The sequence below is a fragment of the Chelonia mydas genome, chromosome 8 (assembly GCF_015237465.2).
Source record: "Chelonia mydas isolate rCheMyd1 chromosome 8, rCheMyd1.pri.v2, whole genome shotgun sequence".
Lineage (NCBI taxonomy): Eukaryota > Metazoa > Chordata > Testudines > Cheloniidae > Chelonia > Chelonia mydas.
The window spans coordinates 100,806,618-100,833,159 of NC_057854.1; the positions used below are offsets into that span (position 1 = coordinate 100,806,618).

At 50.8% G+C, this 26,542-nt stretch overlaps 1 protein-coding gene across 1 annotated transcript; it reads right to left on the minus strand.

Annotated features, from left to right (window-relative positions):
* Positions 1-3,375: 3,375 nt before the first annotated feature.
* On the minus strand, positions 3,376-26,542 carry LOC102932256 (vitamin D3 hydroxylase-associated protein). Its single transcript, XM_043520699.1, has 15 exons — positions 26,304-26,542; positions 25,043-25,156; positions 23,674-23,817; positions 22,725-22,858; positions 20,815-21,021; positions 19,934-19,959; positions 18,199-18,323; positions 17,570-17,695; positions 15,569-15,666; positions 13,607-13,706; positions 11,450-11,493; positions 8,970-9,009; positions 7,764-7,872; positions 6,847-6,992; positions 3,376-4,539 (listed from the first exon to the last, which is right to left on the minus strand). Exons 1-15 carry the CDS (start codon positions 26,511-26,513, stop codon positions 3,670-3,672), a joined length of 2,493 nt encoding a protein of 830 aa, XP_043376634.1. The 5' UTR covers positions 26,514-26,542; the 3' UTR covers positions 3,376-3,669.

Sequence of the window (26,542 nt, forward strand, 5' to 3'; positions counted from 1 at the left end):
TTCCTTTCTCTCTCGCTCTTTCTTTTTTAATGTTCACATTAAATGCAAAGCTGTTTTGACGCGGGTTGCTGCAATGCCGGCAGTCCCGGCTAGAAATTAGGCCCCAAGTTAATCTGCAAGGAGGTAAGAGGAAGGGGACATCGATCACAGTGAGTCCCTAATTTTCTTTCATCATGCTGCACAAGGAAACCAATTACAGGCCCAGGGCCAGATCCTGAGCTGGTGTGACTCAGCATTGACTGCAGTGCAGGGGAGGATCCAGATCTATATTGAAAGCGACATGGGTGGTGAAGGGGAGGATCCAGGGGGTCTGGGAGTGGGTGGCTTGGAAGAGGGGGGCTCAGCTAGGTGCCGGCTGGGGTGGGAGGAGCCGGAGCTATTGGGAGTGTGGCTCCTCACCTGGGTAACACAGAGATCAAGAAGTCACCCACATTGCGCCTCCAGCAGCAACTGGCAGAGCAGAGGAATGATGCCTCCCAGAGCCAGGCTGGCAGGGAAACACCGGGACCCAATCCAGAAGCACTGGCACGCCACAGATCTGGAGGCAAATCAGCGTCGATCTTGGAGGATCTGTGTGTTTTGGGGACCTAGCCCTCCTGCTTCTTCCAGCTCTGGCCACACTCCCTCCCATTGGGAGAACTCACAGGAAACTCCACAGGTGGAATCTCCTCTATCAGAGCAGCCCCCCTACACACAGCAGAACCAGGCACTGAGACCAACAGGACACACTGGGGGCAAGGTTGCTTCTTCCCTGCATTCCTGTGGTGGAAAGCGGGAGGCGGCGCCACCCGCCCGTGACCAGCCAGTTCTCCGAGTCATGAGCCAGTGACCCACAGATAACAGTTTGGGAACTAGCATGGACTAGTGCGGTGTCCTCTGGCAGGAGATCGTCTATTCCAGATAGTTATGGCCCCCTCCCACTCCCAGGCCCAGCTGCTGTTATTGCTGAGCATTTCATACCTGCTTCTACACAGTTCCCCTTGCTAGAACCCATCCGATCCTTTTCAGAGAGGCGACGCGGGCCTGCCGCACTGGCAGAAACAAGAGGACGGAAGCTACCTCCCAGCAACGCAATATGGCCACTGCCGAGGACAGCTGGTCTCTGCTGACCTGGGAAGTCCAGCTGGATTTGCTCCGATGACATTCCCATGCTTTTAATTCCCTGGGCGTTGGGGCCTGCTGCATGCCAAACTACTGCACCTTCGCAAGCTTTTATAGGTTCCTGAGTGTGACTAACACACTGATCTTTGGCTATTGAGAGATGGAGCGCACCGGGGAGGCAGGGTTTGGTCGTCAGTCTTTCACCTCTGGAGACCTGACTTCAAAGGCTGCCATGGGTCATACAAGTTTAAGTTGGGCTTGAGGGTCCCTTTTCTTTGCTCCCCATCTCTTTGCACAGATGTTTTTGTACTGTCGCACCTGAGCCCCTCCCAAGCACTAAGGAATTGATCCTCACCCCACCCGCCATGAGGTGGGAAATTCTGATCAGCCCTCTGTTCCAGAGGGGAAACTGAGGCACAGAGTGATCAGTGTGCCATACCTACGATCACTGATTTTCAGACTTTTCAAGCACTCTGAGCTCTAACTGAAGCCAATGAAAACTCTGGATACTCGGCATCTCTGACAATTAGGCCGAAAGGCTGCAGATGAGTTGAGAACAGAACCCAAATCTCCCGAGGCCTAGCCCAGTGGCTTAACCATGAAACCACTGTGATTCTTTTTCAGGAGCTATCCCCCTGCTCACAGCCCTGGAGGAACCTTGCATGCCACCCACTCATGCTCAGCCCTCCCTCCTTCCCGCCCCACAAGCCTGGGGAAAGAGGTGGGTTTGTAGCGTATCCCGAACATCAACAGATTCAGGACCAAGGAAGACAAATCCCAAGGTGGGGGCTCCATCATTCCAGAAGGGGCCTCCAGCTCAAATGTGCTTCTGCGCCCGTGTCACTCAGAAGGCAGGAGCTCAAGATGCCAGGTCCCAGGCCACCTCAGCGGAGGCAAGAGGGGAGGACCAGGTGGGGTTTGTTTGTTGGCTGGTTTGGGAGAGCGAAGCAGATTCCAGAGTTATGCTCATTTGCAGTGCTGAATTTGTAATGAAAGCTCAAGCAATTTTTTTGACTTTCATCACTGATGCAGCAAGCCCAGAGGTGCCGGGGCTCTGAGCTGCTCGGCCCAGAGGTGCCGGGGCTAGGAACTGCCAGGCCCAGAGGTGCCGGGGTGCTGAGCTGCCAGGCCCAGAGGTGCCGGGGCTCTGAGCTGCCAGGCCCAGAGGTGCTGGGGCTAGGAACTGCCAGGCCCAGAGATGCCGGGGCTATGAACTGTCAGGCCCAGAGGTGCCGGGGCTATGAACTGTCAGGCCCAGAGGTGCCGGGGCGCTGAGCTGCCAGGCCCAGAGGTGCCGGGGCTCTGAGCTGCCAGGCCCAGAGGTGCTGGGGCTAGGAACTGCCAGGCCCAGAGATGCCGGGGCTATGAACTGTCAGGCCCAGAGGTGCCGGGGCTAGGAACTGCCAGGCCCGGAGGTGCCGGGGCTAGGAACTGTCAGGCCCAGAGGTGCCGGGGCTATGAACTGTCAGGCCCAGAGGTGCCAGGGCTCTGAGCTGCCAGGCCTGGAGGTGCCGGGGCTCTGAGCTGCCAGGCCCGCAGGTGCCGGGGCTAGGAACTGCCAAGCCCAGAGGTGCCGGGGCTCTGAGCTGCCAGGCCTGCAGGTGCCGGGGCTAGGAACTGCCAGGCCCAGAGGTGCCGGGGCTCTGAGCTGCCAAGCCCAGAGGTGCCGGGGCTAGGAACTGCCAGGCCTGGAGGTGCCGGGGCTAGGAACTGCCAGGCCTGGAGGTGCTTGGGCTCAGTCCTGGCAAACTCCGACACAAACGAAGCACTGCACATTAGGCTTTCAATGTCTGAAACGCTTTTGGGAGCTTAGCTGGCCAAAGTGTTTCAAGTCAATTTCTATCCTATTTGTTTCCTCCAGAATGGTTAGAAAATTGGCTTGGCCATCAGCCGTTCACCTCTGGAGCCCTGAATTCAAAGGCTGCCATGGGTCACACAAGTGAAAACCGGGCTTGGGCGGGAAGTCCCTTTTTTTTGCCCCCCCTCCCATCTGTTTGCATAGAGGCTCTTAGACTCTAGCACCTGAGCACCTCGCAAGCACTAAACCCCCCTCCACACACACACACCCCGGCTGAAGAAATGTAATTAGGGCCTGGCTTTTTTTGATGACTTTAAGAGACTCGCTTGCCACATTCCTGAGAGCACTGAAAGCACTGAGCACAGCAAGCTTCCCTGAAGAGGAGAGGATCGTTGTGAGAGGTTTAGCCATTGGCCATTAAGAGAAGCCATTCAATTTCTCCACCTCCCGAGGTTCACAAACCCCACGGGCTCTCGGAATTGCAAACAGGGATTTATTTGGTTTCTCTCTTCGTGGATTCCATGTTGAACAAATGCCCCAGTTCTGTGCTAGGGGGCGCTGTGCTATGGGGGGAGGTGCCAACTTTGGGAGTTCAAATGTAGTTCTCGTGACCAAACCTTGGCACTTTTCACAAGAGCTGAGGGGTTGGTTCTGGTGTCCTAATCAAACGGAGATGTGGGTAATTACATCAGCTGATCCAAATTCTCCTTTCAGCTGCACGTGGTGTTCTTCACTTCTGGTCCCCCATAAGGCAGAGCGCACCTCGTTCATTAGGCAGTTGGCACATCAGTTTGCACGTCATGGTGGGATGGTTGTGTTTCAATGTCCGGTGGGATTGGTTGTGTTTGCACGTCAGGTTGGGAAGGCTGTGTTTGCACATCAGGTTGGCATGGTTGTGTTTCAATGTCAGGGTGGGTTGGTTGTGTTTGCACGTCAGGTTGGGAAGGCTGTGTTTGCACGTCAGGTTGCATGTCACATTGGGTTAGTTGTGTTTGCACGTCAGGTTGGGAAGGCTGTGTTTGCACGTCAGGTTGGGAAGGCTGTGTTTGCACGTCAGGTTGCATGTCACATTGGGTTAGTTGTGTTTGCACGTCGGGTTGCACATCAGGTTGGATTAATTGTGTTTGCACATCAGGTTGGCATGGCGTTGTTTCACTGTCAGGGTGGGTTAGTTGTGTTTGCACGTCTGGTTGCACATCAAGGCCGGAGGACTGTGGGGACACGTGCGGTTGCAAGTCAGCTAACAAATCAGTTTGAGGTCCTGTTTTTTGCACATCCGTTTGCAGAGTCATGAGGGAGGCTTCTGTTTGCACATCACTTTGCACATCAGCGGCCAGATCAGTTTGAGCTAGTGTTCTTTGCACATCCATTAGCATGTTCGTTTGCACGGTCGTGCGGGATGCTTGCGCTTGCATGTCACTTTGCCCCGCTGTATGAGATAGCGCTCTTTGCACATCATTCTGCAAATCTCTTCCCGCATCAGCCTGAGACCCCCCATGCTGTAAGTTATCCTCCGTTTGCTTTTTCTGCCTCTGGGCCAGTCTCTCCACCTCCTTCATGAACCGAAGGCACAGCTCCTCCTGCCAGGGCAGAGCCACGCACTGCACCGCCACGGGCAGCCCCACGGCTCCTTCCACAGCCTGCGGAGGAGAGAAAAGCAGTGGAATATTATTAGGGACACTCAAAGGACCTGTGCTGCCATGGGGAGCCGGGCCTGTAGACCAGGGGTGGCCAACCTGTGCTCCGGAGCCACATACAGCTCTTCAGAAGTTAATGTGCGGCTCCTTGTCTAGGCACCAGGGCTGGAGTTACAGGCCCCAACTTTCCAATGGGCTGGGGGGTGCTCACTGCTCAACCCCTGGCTCTGCCCCCGCTCCACCCCTTCCTGGGCCCTCCCCTGAGTCTGCAGTGCCCTCCCTCCTCCCCCCAGAGCCTCCTGCACGCCACGAACCAGCTGATTGGGAGGTGCGGGGAGGGAGGGGGAGGCGCTGATTAGCAGGGCTGCCGGTGGATGGGAGGTGCTGGGAGCGGGGCTGCGGGGGTGTTGCTGAGGGGCTGCTGACGTATTACTGGGGCTCTTTGGCAATGTACATTGGTAAATTCTGGCTCCTTCTCAGGCTCAGGTGGGCCACCCCTGGTCTAGAGCCTCCTTCTCTTTGTGAAAGAAGAACGGAAGGATCCTTCCACAGGACCCGAGGTTGGACTACGGGTACCCCCCTGCAGACATACCCCCTCCAGCTTTAATCTGGCCAGCTCAGGAGCAGTGAAGCCGCAGCAGTGGACGCGAGTAATTATCCAAGGTTCTGGGCTGGCTTGTACATCCCATGCTGGAGCATTCATGGCCAGCTCAATGAAAGCTCCCTTGGGTATATCTACATGCACTGCCATCACACCCTGTGATTGCACTGGGGCCAAGAGTGCGGCTGGTAATATGTTAGGCCATGACCCACGTTCCCCCATGGGTTGCAGGTTATTTTGCCATCAGCAGCAAAGCTAGCCATGAGCTAGTGGGCCTGGCTGTGCACAGGTGGCCACCCGCTAGAGTGCTCTCCAGGACACAGCGGCCTGGCCCACCCCAGGGAAATTTTCCCTGGCCCAGCAGGGACCGTGTCGCAGTGGATTGAGGCGGTAGCCTCTCTGCTCTGCAGAGCAGAATTGGTCCCTGTAGTGGGGCGCCTGCCCCACTCCCGCAGAACAGGGGTTAAAAGCAGCCCTGGAGAGGGCTGCGGCTGGGAAAGCTAGGCTGATTGGGGAAGCAGCCAGCTGTGGCCAGCTCAACTAGGACCCAGCTGGCCCCGATAAGAGGGCTGTGGGCCAAAAGCTGGAGGAGTCTCTCTAGTTCTGGAGAGAAAAGGACCTGGCTGCCTGGGAGAGAAGGGTACCTAAGGCAGAGCAGTGCTGGGGATTAGGGCAAGGGAGCTGGGGAGCTCCAGCCTGGTAAAACCCCAGGCTGCAGGCCTTGATAAAGGCCCAAAAAGGTACTGGGGCTGCAGAGGGGCAGCCTGGGGATAGGCAAAGGCAGCGGGTCCTAACCCTTTGCCAATGATGAGTGGCCATTACAGACTGCAATCTGCCCCAGTGAGCGGGGGTAGATGATGACTGGCAGTAGCCACTGAGGCAAGGTAGATTTAGAGGGCTGGGGATTCCCCTGGGAGGGGGGACCCAGAATGTGGGGGTACTGCAAGGGCAGAACCCAGGATAAGGGGCACTGGGGTCCAGGCGGGACACGGGGCCAGTGGCAGGCGAGACACCAGTCAGGAGGAGGCGCGCCGTATGCTGGAGATTCTAATTCCCAAGACAACCAGCAGGAGGCGCCGCACCAGTGAGTCATTGACTTCGCTACAGGCCCTATCTACCAAAGAGAGAGACAAGGTCTACTGTACAACACTCACAACCCGCAAGGGGACAATAAACTAGAAAGCAACCACCCTGTGATCTTTCAGTAACCCCTTCATTGGGATCGGCATGACAGCATCCATGTCTGTGGATATTAGAACCGTCTATGGCCACCTAAGACATCCCCCGGCTGCCATGGCCCCTCAGAATGCCATCGCAACCTCAAGGCCAGGACTCCAACCCTCCCACTCCAGAAACATAGCTCCCTGCGGCTTGAGCTAAAGGAAAATCGTCATGAACAATATAGAGCCAATGACACACAGTGGAGCAGTTCTGATTCCATTCAGTAGAGGGCAGTGGTGCACAAATACACACTAGCCTGGTCATTATAATGGATTGTTATCTACACGCCATGGTGGACAGTCACCCTTGCTCTGAAACATGTAGACTCTATGGATCTAGGGAATCATTCACCTGTGAAATCTGCATCTGGCCTGGACAGTTTGCTATCATGAGATATAGCAAGATCTGTCGAAAGAAGGCCTTGCTGCCCCCAAATCCCAACCTGCCTATGCCATAAAACAAAGGGGATTCATCACTGTGAAACTGACCTGTCTCAGTCTCCTATCCCAGGGGTCATCGTAGTGCCCTGTGTAATGCTTCAGATTTTCCTCATCAGCCTCCGTAACGGTGGTGACCGGCACAACCCCGGCAGGGAAGTTTAAGACGTTGTACAACATGGTAGAGGAAACAGCAGCTGGAAATGGGATGCACAGAATATGGTAATAAGTCCGGGGCCATATAGGACTCTGTTACTGCACACTAGGATTATCCTGTCAGCAATAGGGCTCAAAGTCAGACCCTCCCGCTCCAAAAGCAGAGACACCTGCCACTTGAGCTAAAGGAGGATTGCACTCAGCTCTTAGCAGTGCAGGGGCCTGTTACATAAGTACCCAATTCTCACTGTCTCCAGGACAAGGCAGTGACACACACCTACACTAGCTAATTGAACGCCGGCACCTTGAGCCTCTAGCATTCTCGGGAGTTCAAATCTTACTTCAGATATCAGTGTATAAAATCTGTAGCCAACAGGGACTGCCTGGCTGTCAGCTTGCTGTGCAGCGTAGCCCCGGGAACTTCCTGAGAGCAGTAGTGTCTATAGCTACCACCCATCCTATTACAATATAAAATCTGGAGTTCTCTGGGAGGAAGAACCTAACCAGGGGTCTAGTATCCTGACACTGCAAAATCCATGAGAGAAATCAGAATCTATCAGCTTCAAACACAGAATCCATTTCTCCCCACTTTGGGGATCTGGCAAACGGCCTCTCTCTTTATACAATGGCCTGGCTCTGAAGACACCCAACCAGACTGAGATTTAATGGCTTGCACAGTTTTCAGATGCTGGCAAAAACTGGGGAGAGGGGAGAAAGAGTTAATCAAAGGTTCCTGACCCACCAAAGAGGTTTGGTTTGGTTCAAATTTTGCAGGATGCCTTAGGCCAGTTCTTTCTTGCACTGCAACTTACCAATGAGTCTCCCAGGATACCCCAGGGTGAAGGCAGGGCCTAACACAGGACACAGGACGACATCCAGATCCAGGTCTCTCCATCTGGAGAGGAATTCCCTTCGGTATATCTAGAACAAGGCAGCACCAGGATTGCCCCAATTTGTAGGATGTAATTATAACACTTGGCTTTTCCTCTGAGGATCTGATTGTGTTTTATAAATATTAAGTCCCCACGAGGTGATCTGGGTGAGTAATTTGGAGAAAATAACAGGTGGAATTGACCCCGGTATAGAGGGTCAGAACAACTCTTATGGACCCTATGTCAATGAGGGTTTAGGTAAGATTTAAGTAGCACACAGCTCTTGTGCTTGCTCCTCTGCATGGCATGGTATGAGTTTCACCCTCTGCAAACAGTTTGGAAAATTCTCTTATATATTCCTTATTCCACACGATTTACCAATTTCTCCAATGCCTAAGTCTTGATCTGCAGATTGTTTGCAAATAGCTTAGTGGGACTATTTGAACTCCCTCCTTTGATCAGTTGATCAAAGACCTGATAGGTTGATCGGTCCCGTGAGATGATTTCTGTTCCTGGATTAGATGATTTGTGTGCAGGGCCTAACTAACAGCCGCGCAAATTTCAAATTGCATATTTGAGGGGATAGTTCTCTGAGCTTCAAAGTTTGCATTGTGGTTGGGTTTAGTTCTGCAATTCGAGATTCACTGTCACTGACTATTTGTGCATAAAATTTCCTTTTGACCTGCACATGCACTAGTAAAGCTTGTTTACTAGAATATTTATGGAAAGTAAACACATAGCATGAACACAGCACAAATATTCAGATACCACTAGGCTAGGCCTGGTAAAAGAGCCTAGTTAGAACAGTTAAAATATTCACAGAAAATTCCCTCTCCAATATACATGGCTGGTAATTTCCTGCTAATGTTCCATGCTGCTGGGACTGCATGCAAACTCTTTGGTGGCATGGAAGATGCTAGCAGAAGCCTAGATGTCCAATCCAGAAGAGCTGAGTTTGCATGTGTCCCAATGGGTGCTGTTGTAGGGTGAAGAGCTTACAGGATTTTGGTTTAAAGGTTGTATCAGTTGATGACAATGCAACTGACAGTGCAATGGCCACTATGAGACTGGGGCAATAGTTCATTTCCTCATTTCCTGTCTGGTTAACAGTGCTTTTTATCTTTTCTATTCAAAAAGTCACATTACCATCAATGCAGCATGCAGCTTCGAGAATTCTTTCGGCGACCTAAAATTAGCCGGACAGAAGAAAGTGACAGAGATTATTGAGCGGGCAGGTGACTGGTTCACTACCAAATTCGGACACAGTGTCTCCATATGGGTGGTGTGTGAATGGATGAAATATCGATAAAGCACAATGCAGTCGCCATCCGGTTTCTTAACACACTGACACCCCCCCTAGATACACCAGGCAACATAACTCTCTTTTAACACAAAACACACTTCAAATATGTGGGAATTTGGAATGGGCCCAGGAGAATAACTGGGGTCCAAATTTCATAGCTGGCCCGTTTCTGCAAAGGCCTGAACCAAGAGCCTTGATTCAGATAGCCCTGAAATTTGAAGGGGATAAAAAAATGTGGCTCTAGGGGAAAGGGATAGCTCAATGGTTTGAGCATTGGCCTGCTAAACCCAGGGTTGTGAGTTCAATCCTTGAGGGGGCCATTTAAGGATCTGGCGCAAAAATTGGGAATTGGTCCTGCTTTGAGCAGGGGGTTGGACTCAACGACCTCCTGAGGTCGCTTCCAACCCTGATATTCTGTGAACTGTGTAGCTCCTGCAGAAATCTATTGGGTCCTTTAATTTCCAGGAAACTCAGTAGCACCTCGACATAGTAGGTCTAAATTCTTAAAGTGATCACTCATCATCATCACCAGGGCCCCAATCCTGCAAGGAGCTCAGCGCCTGCCCAGAGCGGCAGTGAAAGCAGAAGGGATCCACACAGGAGCAGGGGTCTACGTGCATGGGGATCTGCTTGCATGCTTTGCTCTTCAACTCCGAGGCCCTGATTCTAGGATCTCTATCTGGCAAAGCACTTATGCACATTTAACTTCAAGCACTACGCAATTAAGTCTACCTCAGGCCACGTCTACACTAGAGACCTTACAGTGGCACCGCTGCAGCTGAGCGTCTCCCACTGACATAGTGCTGTCCACACAGGTGCTTCTGTCGGTGACACTCATGTCAGTCAGGGCAGTGGTTTTTTCACACTCCTGGCCTACAAAAGTTTTACCAGCAAAAGTGCTAGTGGTGACAGAAGTTACATTGACGTACAGCCACTGCAGTCACTGGATTGCTTTTGCACGTCCACACGACGCTTCTTGCGTCGGCAGTGTGCATTTTCACCAGGAGTTGCACTTGCACCGATTTCACTGTCGGGGTGGGGCACTGTGGGACGGCTTCTGAAAGGCAGCACCCGTCAATGTAAGTGACGAAGTGTCGACACTGACGCTAGGTCGACCTAACTGCATCGACCTAAGCGCTACGCTTCTCGCGGAGGTGGGGCTATGAAGGCGGTGCAGTGGGCAAGTTACATCGGTGGGAGCTGCATTTTAGGTCAACCTAACTCGGTAGCGCAGACCAGGCCTCGTTCTCGTTGACATAAGCCTGTGCGCAAATGCTTTGTTGAGCTGAAAGCGTCATTGAGACTGATCAGGTGAACACAGCCGCCGCTCACCGATTCTCAGCCAGGGTCTTTCTAGTCCACAGGAAGCTGCAACCCTTCTCAGACTCTTTCACCCAGATGTCATGTTTTCCCCTCACTGGAGTGGACATTCTGGGCCAGATCCTGAGCTAGTGCCTGCCTAGCTCCACTGAAGTCAAGAGAGCCATGCTTATTTACACAAAAGATCTGTCCTTCTGTTTGCCATGCACTTTGTAACACACACACTGTACAAGGAACCGATGTGGCCTTATTCACCAATGGGAGAGCTACACAGGGGAATAAGGTTTGGTCCATTTTCTTTACACTCTTCTACCCAGTGGATTCCTTGGTTTTTAATTAGAAAACAAGCCTCAAATCGGAAATGTCCCTATATTTCGCTTTGAGAATTTAATTTTTTTCCTCCCAGTTGAATTACCCCGCAACCCAACCTTGCCTCAGTTTCTCTTCCATTCAACCCCCATCCTTTCTAGACTGCGTTGTGTGTTATGGCAGCTGCTTTTAACATTGACATCGGGATTCAAAATGAAGCCACAATAGGAACTTGGACGTGACATAATTAACACAGCTCCTAGAGCAATAACTATTCGTGGATTATACCCTCCCCCACATCATGCCCTTCTGTGACATTATGCAAATGAGCATTCACTGTTCACAGGACTATTCTCCCCAGCAGCTGGTAATAGCAGTTTCCATGTTTGCTCTAAGGATCACTTGCAACCTTTCAATTGTATCGATAGGTGGCAGTAGCAACTTCGCAATTGGTTCAAAAGTATTTACAATCCATTCACCCACCCCTGTTGATTCTACACAGAACATACGTCACAATTCACGGTGATGTCCCAGGAACAATGCCATCAGATGTCAGCCCAGCAAAGTCATTCTGAAGCAAGGAACTTGTGCTGGAAAGATCTTTCCGCTTCTACACGGCTATAAACTGTACTGTGAAATCATCATTTTCTACAGTTACTTGAACCGAATTAAAGTTGAAAAAACCGCCTCTTACCACACGCCACACAGTGCATTCAAATAACTGGAGAATCGAGGGAACTGAAAAGAGACATAAAACCGTCAATGAGCATCATCATCATCGGGAAGCCAGAATCAGGGCAGATCATCGAGAAAGGTTTTCAGGGGAAGGGGTTCTGCTCAAACAGCTCCAGAGGCACTGATGTGGCACATGCCGGGATGCACATTTTGTCAAGCAAGCCCAGACACTGCAAGTGATCCACTAACAAACTTACCATGGGCACAATCTTTTCGTGACAAAACTGAAGATTATGAATAGGGCCCTACCAAATTCACGGTCCATTTTGGTCAATTTCCTGGCCATCGGATTTTAAAAATCATAAATTTCATGACTTCAGCTATTTGAATCTAAAATTTCATGGTGTTGTAATTGGAGAGGTCCTAACCCAAAAAGGAGTTCTGGGAGGGTCGCAAGGTTATTGTAGGGGGGAGGGTTGCAGTACGGCTGCGCTGATGCTGACGGCAGCGCTGCCTTCAGAGCTGGGCAGCTGGAGAGCGGCGTCTGCTGGCCGGGAGCCCAGCTCTGAAGGCAGAGCCATCACCAGCAGCAGTGCAGAAGTAAAGGGTGGCCTGGGATGGTATTGCCACCCTTCCTTCTGCGCTGCTGCTGGCGGGGGGCTGCCTTCAGAGCTGGGCGCCCGGCCAACAGCTGCCGCTCTCCGGCCGCCCAGCTCTGAAATCAGCGAGAAGAGAGGGTAGCAGTACCATGATTCCCCTAAAATAACTTTGTGACTCCCCTGCAACTCCCTTTTGGGTCAGGACCCCCAATTTGAGAAATGCTGGCCTCCCCCGGGAAATATGTATCGTATAAGATAAAAACACAAAAAAGACCAGATTTCACAGTGGAAGACCAGATTTCACGGTCCATGATGCATTTTTCATGGCCGTGAATTTAGTAGGCCCCTAATTATGAATGATCTAACTTCATGTATCTTTCCCAAACATTTAATTCTGCAAAATCAAAATACTAACAATGACACTCTGCTGGGCTTGCACAGCGTGTTACAGCTGAGGATCTCAACGTAAGCATGAATCGTTGTCCCCACTTTGCTGATGAGGAAACTGAGGCACAGTGATCAGCTGCAGAACTGGGAATAATACTCAGGAATCCTGACTCCTACCTGCCTGCTTTAGCCACTCCCTTCCCTTATGGCTGTGAATGGAAAACAGTTTACATCCTGCCTGATGGGTGAAATTCACCCCATGCAGAAGGTCAGCACAAACCCTATTACTCACAGAAGTTGCACTTTAGCCCCGGGATAGCTTAGTGTAGGCTTCTGCCCAAGGGCAAATTTGACTGGCTGAGTATTTAAACCAACCAGGAAAACAACATTAATGTTTAAAGAGCCGCACAAAGAGAGGAAGGCTAGCCCAGGGACTTGAGATGTTGGAAGAGCTAAACTCAATTCCCAGCTCTGTCACTGACTTCTAGTGTGTCCTTGGGCAAGTCACTTGTCTCAGCTGACCTACAATGGGGATCCCTGCTCTGCCTCCCAGGGGGTTGGGAGGAACTCAGAACTGAAGGTTATGGAGGCTGTGCACATTCCTATATGGAGAGAGGACCACTCCCATTGTTTAGATTTTCCAAGGAGTGTTTCGCTGGACTCCAAAGCCCCATGGATCCACCCCTGTGTCTCTCCCTAGTGTCCATGTCCTGGCTTGCTCACCAACATTTCTGAGTTATTAGTTTGTTCCTAGGCATCTCCTGAACTCAGTGTTTGGTGTGATGGTTCGTGGTTCACACTGATAGTCAGGAATAACGCTGCAGTGAGCTAACTCAGGATGTAAGGTTACAAGCTGGGCTTTAAGCTGGGTTACCATGTTGACCCTTTCCCCGAGCAACTATCCCAAACTGTGTCAATACACTGCGTGTTACCCAGAAGGAGACGGTTATACTCTGGGGGCCTGCTTGCTTTTCACTCGCCCTGTGTAAATCAGGAGTAACTGCATTGAAGCCACTCTGAGTGAGAGCAGAACCAGACCTCAAAGGAATTTAGGTGCCTGTCTCCCATTGATGTCCATGGGAATTAGGTGCCTAGCCCTTTTGAGGATCGGGCCTAAGTCCCCCCTGAGCCAGCTGTGAGTGTGAAACGTGCCCTCTCTCCGGCACCGAAGGGAAGAAGAGGTAACTTACCAGGGGTTTGGTGAGGAAAGCCAGAATCTTCTTCAGGAGAAAGGGGAGTTTGTAGCAATTGATCTGGGAGCAGGAGTTGGGATCCACAGTGTCCAGTTCACTGGGAAGGGAGACAGAAAGGAGGCAGTCAGGATGAGCCATGGGCCTACCCAGTGCTGATTCCTAGCCAGAAGATGGCTGACATTCATTATATAATACGGACCTCAGCTAGCCCCTTTCAGCCAAGGAGATCAACGTTCTTTGCAAACGAGTACACCTAAGACTGAGAGATCCCCTGGAGACCAGGCCAGGCTGCCGCAAAGAGGCAGTCACCAGATCAGCTGACTTGCAGACCTGTGCGCTAGCCACTGCATAAGGTGCAAGAAATAAACTCTCCCCTGTTATTAAGCAAGAGGCTGGAAAAGCCTGCCTCCTAGCCTCCCTGCAGCAGTAGCCTAGGTTATCATGTTACTCTTCTTCATGGCATCACTCAGTGGCACCAGCTGGCTTATTGGCTGGCCCCTTACCTGGATAAACGCCAGGGTATGCCCAACAGGAACTGGCCCAGAGGTTCTAGGCCAGTGGCAGCTGGTGCCCAGGACAAGTGGTGGGGCTCGAGCAGCGGGCGAAATGACATTTGGCCCCATGCTCTGTGGCTGAACCCCAATAGCCCAGCTGAAGGCCGTATTCCCAGTTCAGTGCTTCCTTCCTCTGCCCCTTGCAGTCTCAGAGTGCATCTGCACCGCACACTAAGCCCAGGCTCTGACTCAGGTTTGCGCACAAGCCCCACTTCCATCGACACCCACATCCACGTGACTCAGGTCTGCAAGTGCTCCAGATCCAGGTCATAAGACCCTGCTTGGGGGGCGGTCAAAGCCCAAGTCCCACTGAGACTCAGGTCCAAGCCCTGTCATTCTGCAGTGTGGACACAGCTCAAGCCACAGAGCTGAGTCAGAAGGTCTGTGTGGTGCAGGATGGACGTGTGAGCACAGCTGGGAGACCCAGGTCCAGAAACTATAAACCCAGGATTACAAAGCGGTGTGGATGCTCAAGCACAGGCTTGGAAACGCTGTGTGTGTAGTGCAGACATACCTAAGGCTACATTTTAGTCACGGGTATTTTTAGTAAAAGTCATGGACAGGTCATGGGCAGTAAACAAAAAGTCACCGCCCGTGACCTGTCCATGACTTTTACTAAAAATACCTGTGACTAAAACTTGGGCAGGGGATCATAGGTGCTCGGGGGGGGGGGGGGGGGGTGTTGTCCGGGATGCCACGGGTGCTGGGGGAGGTGGCCTGGGACCCCTGCTGGTGCTGGGCAGGGGGGTTGGCGGGGCTGACAGGAGCTCCCTCCCTGGCTCCACGTCCCTGCAGCTCCTAGGTGGTGGAGGGGCACGAGCACCTGCTACATTGGCCAGGAACTGCAGCCAAAGGGAGCTGCGGGGGCAGGGCCTGCGGGTGTGGGCAGCGCGGAGCCCCCCCCCAGCCCCTCTGCCGCCTAGGAGCTGCAGGGCTGTGCCAGTGGGAGCCCCCCCACCACAAGGTAAGCACCCCCCTGCACACCTAACCCTGTGCCCCTAGCCCTGAGCCCCCTCCCACACACCCAAACTGCTGCACCTCTGGGCCAGGCAGCTCAGCGCCCCAGCACCTCTGGGCTTGCTGCACCAGGTATGAGCGTAAAAAAACATTGCTTGAGCCCCGGCACCTCTTTCATTACAAATTAAGCACTGCCTCATTGGTGGGGCTTAGCTCCACCGGCCTGTCAGGACCAGCCCCTCCTCTAGCAGATCCGGCCCACATTCGCCCCGCTGGAAGCAGGCAGGACTCCATGGAAGGCAGAGCAGACAGGCCCGCAGCACTGCTGGCAACGGTCCCGGGTGCCTGTTGCTCTTTCACTCACTCCAGGGCTTCGTTGTGGAGACCCAGCCTGCTGTCGCTAGCTCCACCCGCCCCGCTGCGCATGGGCGGGCTAGGTCACACTTACAATTTCTCAAGTAAAGCCGCGCCGCCATCGGCAAACAGGCCCTTCATGAAGAGCTCGTTCATGACGTAGTCGATCCGGGGGGGGATGAACGGGATCAGCTGGGTGAAAGACGAGGTGGTTCATAAACCAGGGGACAATACTTCCTTGCGATTACTTATATTCTGGTAGAATCCAGAGGCCCCAATTGAAATCGGCGCCCCGCTGCGTTGGGCGCTGTACGTACACATGGTAAGAGCCAGTCCCTGCCCCAAAGGACTTGCAGTGCAATCTGAAAGGTCCTAAGGGATGTAGGCAACCCAATCCTGTTGCAATGCAGCCCTTGCACTTACAATCAAACTACAGGTTTCAGAGTAACAGCCGTGTTAGTCTGTATTCGTAAAAAGAAAAGGAGTACTTGTGGCACCTTAGAGACTAACCAGTTTATTTGAGCATGAGCTTTCGTGAGCTACAGCTCACTTCATCGGATGCATAGCATATCGTGTTTCCATGATATGCTATGCATCCGATGAAGTGAGCTGTAGCTCACGAAAGCTCATGCTCAAATAAACTGGTTAGTCTCTAAGGTGCCACAATCAAACTACACTGGACAAATAACTGGACGAAGGAAGAGATCAGGGGATTTGCCTGGCAGAGCCAGGAATTAAACCCAGATCTCTGGAGTGTCACTGCAGTGCTTTCTTCACAAGACCACCCTGCCTCCATGTAGCCAAGATCTGCAGTACAAACAGGACTCTCGCTCAGCACCCATCTTTACCCGGGACACTTATAAGGGTGCAAGCCGCATAGTAGCCCATAATATTATCATCATTTAACTCCTGCCTAGGCTAATTTTCTAGATGACATGAACACACCTAGGAATGTAATAATGCTTATCAATGGTTGTGGGGGTTTTTTAAGAGTTCCTGCATAATATGGGTGTAAATACTTAGATTTTAAAAGAAAGTGGAGAGGAGAGGAGAGGAGAGGAGAGGAGAGAAAGCTTTTCCTGTTTTCTTTTATTCAATTTATGCTTTTTCTTTGACATTTTGTCTTACTAAAAGTAATACCATACAGTCATACTGTACAGCATCTTCTAGCCAAAGAACCAAAAGCACCCTCTAAAGGTCTGATTAGCCTCCTTTTACAGCCGAGGCCCAAAGAACATAAGTGATTTGACCAAAGTCAAAAGGGAAGTCCACAGAGAGTCAGGTGCAACTCCCAGTTTCTTAGTCACTAAAACCATTTTGCCAAAGGGTAAAAGCAACACCAAAACACATGGGATCAGGTCCTTTGCTGGCAAAAATAAAACCAGCATAGCTCCACTGAGGTCACCAGTTTACTCCAGCTGGCCCACAAGTCCTACATAAATACTGTGTTTGTTTTTGTTTTTAAAATTAAGAGCAAAAGATACTCCAGACTTTAGTGGGGCCAGGTAACACAGAAGAATTACTGAGAGAGTCCGTCTGTTCCCCAGAACAACTTACCTGGTAGCCTGAAAGTGGATGAATAATTTACATCCAATGGAGAGACTACACAGCACAGATATGAGTACAGTAGAAATACCTAGACAGAGTCTTAAACGCTAATATGCAGGAGGAAGTCTGAGTGCTACCTTTGAATGGAAAGGAGAGAAATTAGAGCTGGCTGAAGATGTCTTTTTCCATCGAAAAATGCCATTTTATCAAAACTGAAATTCCACAGGAACATGCTGATTTCAACCAAATTTTGCTTTTAAAAATATCAAAATGAAGCCTTTCAAGAATGTTGAAGTGTATTTTAAAATTTAAAAACCACATGCCAAAAGTCAAAACGGAAACGACACTGAAATTGAAAATGAAACAAAACACCAATTGAGCTGAAGCAAAGTTTTCAAGAGTTTTGTTTCATAGGAAGTGTTGAAATTTCGGTTTTTCATTCTGGTTCAGGAAAAAATGTTTTTCTGAAATGTCGGATTCATGCAGTTACATGGACCATGTGAATGAATCTGGCTATGAACAAACAGGCTGGTGCCACTGAACATACCATGTGTCCAGCCTCCTGCAGCAGCATCCTGGTTTCATGCACAGCCCGTCTCATGCAAGGAGGTAGCAGGAAATAGCCATCCGTGTCATAGTACCCGATCCGAAGGGGGGTGGAACTCGAGTACACCTGAAAGGAGACATACCTGTCTTTAACGTCTCTAGAACTGTGGGAAAAATGGGATTAAACCACTATCGACCAGACTTTTCCCAGCTGGGACTAATGATGGGCAAACCTCCACCCTCAGCCCAATCCTAGGAGGTCTTGATTCTGATCCCTCCCTTCTCCCAACTCAAAGATCCTGTCCCCAGTGGGTTCTCTCTCCCAACAAGCCCTGTGGTTGTGATTCCATCTTGGGTGCCCAGCTCTGTTATTCTCTCTGTCTCCAAGGCTCTAGCCAACAGCCTCCTTCAAGCCCCACACATTCCAGGGCCTCCCCATGTCAGAGGGTCCCCAGAGGATGTCCTCCCACACCCTGACCCCAAGGATACCAGGTCATAGGATGTGAAGACGTTGGCCAACTAAGCCAACATCATCACGGCTTTTTTAGACCACACCATAAATTTCAGCAAAAGAAGGAGCCTAATCAGTGTGACTGTCTAATGTTAATTGGTCACCATTCAATGACCTACCTTCTCGTTGAAGGGCAGGGGTGGCACGGTGGGGTCCAGGCGGAACATGTCGTCACACAGGAGCGCTCTCATGCACAGAGCCAGGCTGTCCACGTCCCTCGCCATTGGCCCAACCATTCCTGTGACTGGAGTAAAAGAACACACATGCAGCTAACCACTAAGCCAAATATTTGAGCTTCACCCAGGTGTATCAAGGCCAGGTATGCCTGTAGCATACACACCAGTCTCCATGTCTTCTACAGTTGTGATAATAGAGGTAAATTAATATTTTGAAGATCTAGAATGAACTGTGTAGCTCATGGAATAAGAAACTCCATTTATTTCTAAGTTTGACCTCCTCATGTGCACTCTGCCCATATAGCATCTCTGATGGAACTGCTCCTACGGTACCAAATCTCGGAGGAAGAAGGAACCCATCCACCCCCCTGCACGTGCGCGCACACACACACACACACACACATACAGAAAAGCATTCCCTGCCCCGCAAAATGTGGATAAGGTCCAAGTTCAAGGTCCCGGGGGCAGAGCTGTGAATAGTTAGCCCGGCATGAATAAAGGGCTTTCTATGGTCTAATAAGGGGCTGTCACAAAACAGGTCTGCCTGAGTGAGGACTGGAGAAATTGACCCGCTGAGCCTGTCCCAGAGCTGAGCCAGGGAGGGACACAGCAAGAAGTCCATGGGTCAGGGGGGCAGAAAAGAGAGTGTATGGGAAGAGAGCGCCCTTCTTGAAGGGCTAGGGAGCATGGATGGGAAGAGAGGCTATTCCTAGGAGTACTGTGTCCAGTTTTGGGCCCCACACTACAAGAAGGATGTGGATAAATTGGAGAGAGTCCAGCGAAGGGCAACTAAAATGATTAGGGGTCTGGAACACATGACTTATGAGGAGAGGCTGAGGGAGCTGGGATTGTTTAGTCTGCAGAAGAGAAGAATGAGGGGGGATTTGATAGCTGCTTTCAACTACCTGAGAGGTGGTTCCAAAGAGGATGGTTCTAGACTATTCTCAGTGGTAGAAGATGACAGGACAAGGAGTAATGGTCTCAAGTTGCAGTGGGGGAGGTTTAGGTTGGATATTAGGAAAAACGTTTTCACTAGAAGGGTGGTGAAACACTGGAATGGGTTACCTAGGGAGGTGGTAGAATCTCCTTCCTTAGAAGTTTTTAAGGTCAGGCTTGACAAAGCCCTGGCTGGGATGATTTAATTGGGGATTGGTCCTGCTTTGAGCAGGGGGTTGGACTAGATGACCTCCTGAGGTCCCTTCCAACCCTGATATTCTATGATTCTATGATTCTAGGGACAGCGGAAGTTTTGGTGGATCCGAGTCCCAGTCACTATATCCCACCTTTGGCTGAAACTTGCACTTAAATGAGCATTTCCCAGATTTCATATCCAACTGCGTGGCTCATCATCGAGGTAGGACAGTTTCCATTATAATTAGTATTTCTTTGCATTACAGTAAAACCCAGAGGCCTCAAGCGGAGCTCGGCTTTGTACAAGACAGACCGTAAACTCTTTGGGACAAGGGACTAAGTAGGCAAGAGACAAAGGAAGGGTTATTACCTCCACTTTACAGATGGGGAACTGGGACACCGAGAGGTGAAGTGTCCTGCCCAAAGTCACCCAGGGATGGAACCCTAAACGCCTGTGTCCCAGTCTAGTTCCTCTCGGAGACCCTCACCGTGGTTAATATCTGTTGCCAGAGGTTCAGACCGAAAAGTAGTTGAAAAAATGGCTCACCTGTTTGGACGTAACTGACAGGGCCGCTAGCTCCGGAGGGATCATGGGAGATAGAAATAAACAAACACATAAATACTGTGGATAACAATAGGAGGCATTTGAAGGGGGAAGGAGGGACAGGCAAGAGAAATAGATTTAATATCTGTCAGCAGATCAACTGTCAAGTTTAGTGATAAGGGAGAAACCCACCCAGTTGTGGGATAAATCAGCTTACAGCTGACCCAGCACCTAGTGAAATCAAGGGAAAGGCTCCTATGGATTTCACTGCCCACTGGATCACCTTTAATGAGGAAAGGCCAATCCCTTTTCTGCACAGATAATCTGGAAATATACGGTGCCCCTCTCAGTGGGGTAACCACTGAGAATGGAAGGGGAGCAACTCAGCGCTAGCCCCTCCGCCTAATCCACTAGGGTCCTATTCTCCACCACAGGATACAGATCTGGGTCCCAAATGAAGCCGCTGGCAGTTACTCATACCCTGCAAGGCAGAATTAAGTCCCAAGGAGTTTAAAACAAGACTTGCCCATGCAGACCCCAATCCAAAGATCACTGAGACCACTTGGAGTCTTCCCAATGATTTCAATGGCATGTGGACACAGACTTTCAAGGTCTGTGATGATACTCAGAGAGAGGGGGCTGGGTTTTCAATAGGCTTGGATTTGATTCACAAGGCCGAGGACCAGGCTGGCTTTGGGCAATGGGTTTTCACCCCCAGGGGCAGCAATTCAGGGTGGGGGGTACTTGGTGTCAGCACATGCTGTGCCATGGAAGCTCCTTGTTACCTGTGAGGGGCTCTGCAGAAATCAACAATCAGTCCCTTGTCAGTGCCCCAGAAACCGACGCAGCCCTTCGGCCGGCTGGGAACAGGTCTCAGCACTTACCTCAGCCTGTTGCCCGTCGGCTTGAGCCCGCACAGCCCACAGAAGCTGGACGGCAGGCGGATGCTCCCACCTATATCTGTCCCAAAGCCCAGGATGGACCCTCCTCCAGCGATCAGCGCCCCCTCCCCTCCGGAGGAGCCGCCGGGGCTTTTTTTGTGGTTCAGCGGATTCACCGTCTGGCCGAAGATCAAGTTGCTGCAGTCGTAGCTGAGCGAGATGGAAAGCAACAGTCAGTTAATGGAAGTGAGCTCAGTTCCCTACATCACATTCCCTTCTCTAGTGCTGAAGGACACGGAGGCCTGCTTAACCTCTCACCTTCCCGGGACATGTCTGAAGTGACCACGGCACCCAAATCTCAGCTCAAAAGACGATTGAAGCCGACGGGCAAAAGAGCCCAGCAGATCATCCGAGACCAAATGTCCTGACTCCTACTTCAACAGTGATCTCAATAAAGGGGGACAACCACAGGCCACTCGCTGCTGATGAATAAGGTACAACGCAGCTCACAACTGGAGAACAACGGCGGGGGGCGGGGGGGTAGAAGTTTGGGTCTCCATTATGCCCCTGATCCGCCTACAATATAGTCCTTTATTGGCAGGGCCCTACCAAATTCACACTCCATTCTGGTCAATTTCACGGCCATAGGATTTGAAAATTAGTCAATTTCACGTTTTCAAATGTTTACATCTGAAATTTCACAGAGTTGTAACCAACCCAAAAGGGGATCACGGGGGATTGCAAAGCTGTTATAGGAGGTCACAGGATTGCCACCCTCATTTCTTGCAGCCCCGGAGCTTCCTGCAGCTGGAGGAGGTTCCCAGAGGTGCAGGTGGGTCTGATCTCCCCATTGCTGCTGGGAGCGCTCCAGCCAGGGTCTCCCAGCTGCTAGTCTTGGCCAGTGGTGGATTAACCATGCCCAGGAGCTCCGGACCATTTGGGGGTACCCCAAGCCCAGCTCTGGGACTGCTGCAGCACAGAAGTGAGCATGATACCACCCTCACTTCTGCTCTCCCTCTGGAGGTGGGTCTGATCTCCCCACAGAGAGCAGTAGTGTAGGGGAAGGACAAGTCATGTCCCACCCCATCCCGCCCGGACTAGCAGCTAGGAGCCCCAAGCCAGGGCACTCCCAGCAGTATGGGGGAGATCAGATTTCAGAGGGAAGGACTTATTTCACAGTCCATGACCCGTTTATCATGGCTGTGAAATTGGTAGGGTCCTATCTGTTGGAGAGCAGTAACCTCAGCATATTTCTCCTGCATAGGTGCCTGGACTATTGCGGCTGATGGCACAGCAAGAGAACTGCATGGAAATTTCCTCCCAGCGGGAGGTGCCGGAGCCCTTGCTGCTGCCCTGTGTGAGCATTTCTGAGGTAAACACAGGAAGGGGGAGCAGGGCCTGAGCCACCCCAAGTGCACAGAGTTACTAAGAGCCGCGTGGCTCTCGCTCAGCCCTTTCCATCAGCACCTTCCTGAAGCAAAATCCCCAGCAGCGCTGGGAAGGCTCTCTGGTGGGGTGAGGGGCACCCTACACTGAGCACAGAAAGAAGGGATACATTAACTTCCACTGGATCTTGAATGTTCACGGTCCAGTTGGGACCACCTTGCTGCTGAGAGAAGTCCCAGAGAAGACAACGGCCCAGTTCCTCAGAGGTTATTAGGCGCCTAACTCCCATTGATTTCAACTGATGTTAGGTGCCTAAATACCTTTGGATCTGAGCCAACATGATTAGTCACACGGGCAAGGCAATGACAGTCTGGCCTTTGGAGTTTCTCTCTCTCACTAAGCACTGAGAGCCAGATTTGAAGGCTACTGGAGTCAATAGCCGTCTTTCCACCTTCCCACACCGATCGCCACGGCAGGGGGATATGGAAAAGTAGCAATCCTTGTCACGAGGAGAACCGGCCAATTACTTGATCAAGCACTGGGAGATGTTGGTTTTCACGAACGGAATGGCCCCCTGGTTCTTCAGCACCTTCACTAAGACGCTGTCCTCTTGCTCCGGGTAGCCGAGGTACTGTCCCAAGCCACAGGTGGAGACGTGACCCTTGGAACGGGGGCAGACACAGAGCATGTTAGATACACGGGACTGACACCATGGTCACCACGAATGAAACCTCTGAGCCCTGATGTGAGGGGTGGAAACGGACAGGCAGCTGCCTCCCCGTGTCCTCTGGTACGTGGCCACTAATGATGATACAAGGGCTGGCAGCTCCATTGAAGGTCCTCCTCTCTCTCCTGGGGGTCATATTTCTGAGCGATTTCCCCCACAGGTCCTGACTGCTCTCCAGTCCTAGCCATGAGATGCCTTCTTACAGTCTGACACCCTCTTTCGCCCCCGCAGCCCTCTGCAAGTCACCCCCCTCTGATAGCTCCACACCCCTCAAGGCAGCTGACTCAATCGATCACAGGGATCTTTCTGCCAACCTGGCCCTGATGCTGTTTCGGTGCAGTCTCATTGCACTCACACTCTGATGGCAGAGCCATAATCAAGTTCACCGATATTTCAGGGCTGAGCCAATACTTTTAATGAAGTGTAATGACACTGTAATGAATCCACAGCCACATGGAACTTCACAGCATCAGTAGGGATAGAACTCAGACCCCCTACTCCAAAAGCGCAGCCCCCTACCCATTGAACTAAAGGAGAATCTCTGGTCACTGGCAGCAGCATAGAGCTTTTGACACATATGAACAGTTTCACTTCTATCCAGCAGAGGGCAGTAGTGCATAGCCACATGAACTATTGCTCTTTATACCTCTCAATACAGTGGTCCATGTATTTTATTACCAACCCCAACGTATTGCACTCCCTTATCTCAACATGACATGCGTCTTTAAAAAAAGGAAATACAGAAGCACCTCGTATCCAATGGGATCCTTGATACTGACAGGAACACCATACAACGATCCTTTCTTCTTTTGCGTCCTCACTTCCTGGAGCAGGTGCACACACTCCTGAATAAAATCTGTCACACAGTTCACGTCCTGGTTCACTTCTAAGGCCTTGCCGAGGAACCACAGGAGGGAAAGAAAGGGTCATTCACCTCTTTAGACTTTTAATTCACTCTGCATCTGAGTTTATGCTTTATAACTAAGGAAGAAAAGCAAAACCTTGTACCCAGGTCTACGCTGGAAAGTTGTTTCTGATTAAGGTAGGGTGTGAAGTTAAAGTGCAATAGCTATTCCTGATTAACTCCAGGTGTGGACACTCTTATTCTGAAACAAGAATGCCTTATTGTGTTTCATGGCATAGAAATAGAGAAGTTAGATAAAAAAAAAACACAAAATACTTTTGCTGCAAGGTTACAATGTAACACAACTTTACTTCTCAGAATTCAGACCCATAACACACACACACAAGAATGCAAAAAACAAAAAACTCAACAACAGAGAGAGACAAAACAGGCTGCTCCTTAAAACAAAAAGGCACAACTCACTCCACCTTACTCTAGCTGGCTAGCTGCAGACTGACTGCTGCTGCATGCTAGGCAGGTCTTATGCTTCCCTACAGAGCCCCCTTGTGTGCAAGAAGGACGAGGAAAACCTGGCACCGTAGAGACGAACAAATTTATTTGAGCATCAGCTTTCGTGAGCTACAGCTCATGTCATCGGATGCAAAACCTGAGAACTTAAAGTGATAGATCACAATTTTCAGTTTTCAATACCCCACAGAACAAGACATTCTGTCTCTGGAATAAGCATTTCCACCCAGGGACCTAATCAGGAACAATTTTGTGTGTAGACAGACAAGCCCTAAGTGGCATTGGTCCAGGCAAAACTCCTAAGAAATCTACAGGGGAAATTTGCCCTAGTGCAGAGGGCCAGCCCTAGATCTAACCAACTCTGATAACTTACTTCAAAGAGAAATTTTAAGCAAACCATCCCAGTTTATCCTAAATCTAGCACCAGTTATTGTTATTGTATCTGTTAGAGTAGGCCTGGAGGACACAACCAAAATCAGGGCCACCCATTGTGCTAGGCACTGTTCAGACACATAATGCATCAGTCCCTGCCTGGAAGATCTTACAGACGAAATAGCAAGTTAAAGGGAGCGTTATAATCCCCATTTTACAGTTGGTTAGCAGAGCTCAAGGCAGGTTAATTCATTTGCCCAAGGTCACACAGGGAGATGTGTGTCAGAGTCTACAGTTGAAGCCAGATCACCTGAGTCCCAATCCAATGCTTTAACCACATCCTTGCTCTCCTGAAGAAGGAATGAGTTCCTCACCTTGTCCATGTACGTGTAGAGGACACTCTCTGGTGACAAGGAACCTTCCTTCAGTTTCTTGACCAGCTCAATAAGCGGCAGAGAGAGGATGCGACTGGCCTGTACCTCTGGGTTCTGCAAGGTGTAGTAGATACATGGCAATTATTGTGTAGAGCACAGAGTGGGTGAAAACTTTCAATCAGTTGTTTTCCCCCTTAAATATTTCCCCCTGTTTTCTGACTAGCCCTCACAAAGAATTGCCCCCAGTTCCGGGGTCAGCTTCTCTCTCTATCTTGTCTCTGGGTTTGCGATTCCCATCGACATCTGAAGACCTGTGAATTCAAGACAGTTGCATTTCATTGCAGAGATGGTCAAATTCCACCCCGGCCCAAAAAAAGAACAAAATCTGCAAGATTTCCTGTTTTCACTCCCAAACGGTTCTAATTTCTGAGCAAACAGCTGCTTTTCCCCCCAACGCTGTCCCAGGAAATTTGGCTGAAAACACAAACAAAATCAGTTTTTACATCAGTGCAGTATAGGGTATATGACACATAGACGCTCATTTGCAAGTTTCCATGCCGAATGTGGTCTGGACTCATCGCTAAGGATCTCTTGTTGCTACATTATTTATAGCTGCGTAGCTTAGAACTGTTAACTTGAGATGCAGTCTGGTCTATGACGCAATGCATTACATCAAATTCAGCCAGCTCCACCAGCGCCAACTGCTACCGGCAGGGTGCACGGTAAAGTCGAATTTCATGTAACCCATAAAAAAGAATGAACTCAGGGTCTCCCCAGGTGGTAGGTCACTGCGTAGACAGGAGATGGGGCTGTAGCTCAGACAGCATTCAAATGAGTTCACTGATTCTGACATACCAGGTTGCAACTCAGCTAAACAGTCTGGGGTTATGTAGGAGACTTGCATATAATTTAGGGTCTGATCCTGTTGCCCTTAAGTTGAGCGGTTCCTTATTCCGTGAGTGGGGCTAGCAAGCTTGGAGCCGTCCTGGGGTCCTGGATGATCAGGGGACAAAGCAAATCTCACGCTGGGAGACCGGTCTGTGTGCTATGGGGTGAGGTTGACAGCTAAGACCCCTCTGTGCAGGAGATTATAAAGGAAACTTTTTGGACAGAAGTCACAAGACTTCAGGGATCATTCATTCTCCCGGCTCTAAGGGGAGTTTTTTTGCAGCTGGACCCAGGACATATATATGTGAGATTGTTAATGAGATGAGCGTGCATGATCCTTTCTGAGGATGAGAAGAATACCCAGATGTGTCACCTCTTGTTTGAACTGCTGGACAGCTTCTTCCATCTGTCCCAGGGCGCGCACTCGGTTCCTCCTCGCCTCCTGCATCTTCTGCTGCACCAGCTTCTTCACCATCCACTTGAGCACCAGGAAGGCCACGGTGGAGCTGCAGAGCAGGACGGAGATAATGCTGGGATCCAGCTCCACCTCCGGCAGCAGCTGCCGCATCTTCTCGGGGATCATAGCGAGACGGGCCTCACCAGCTACCAGGG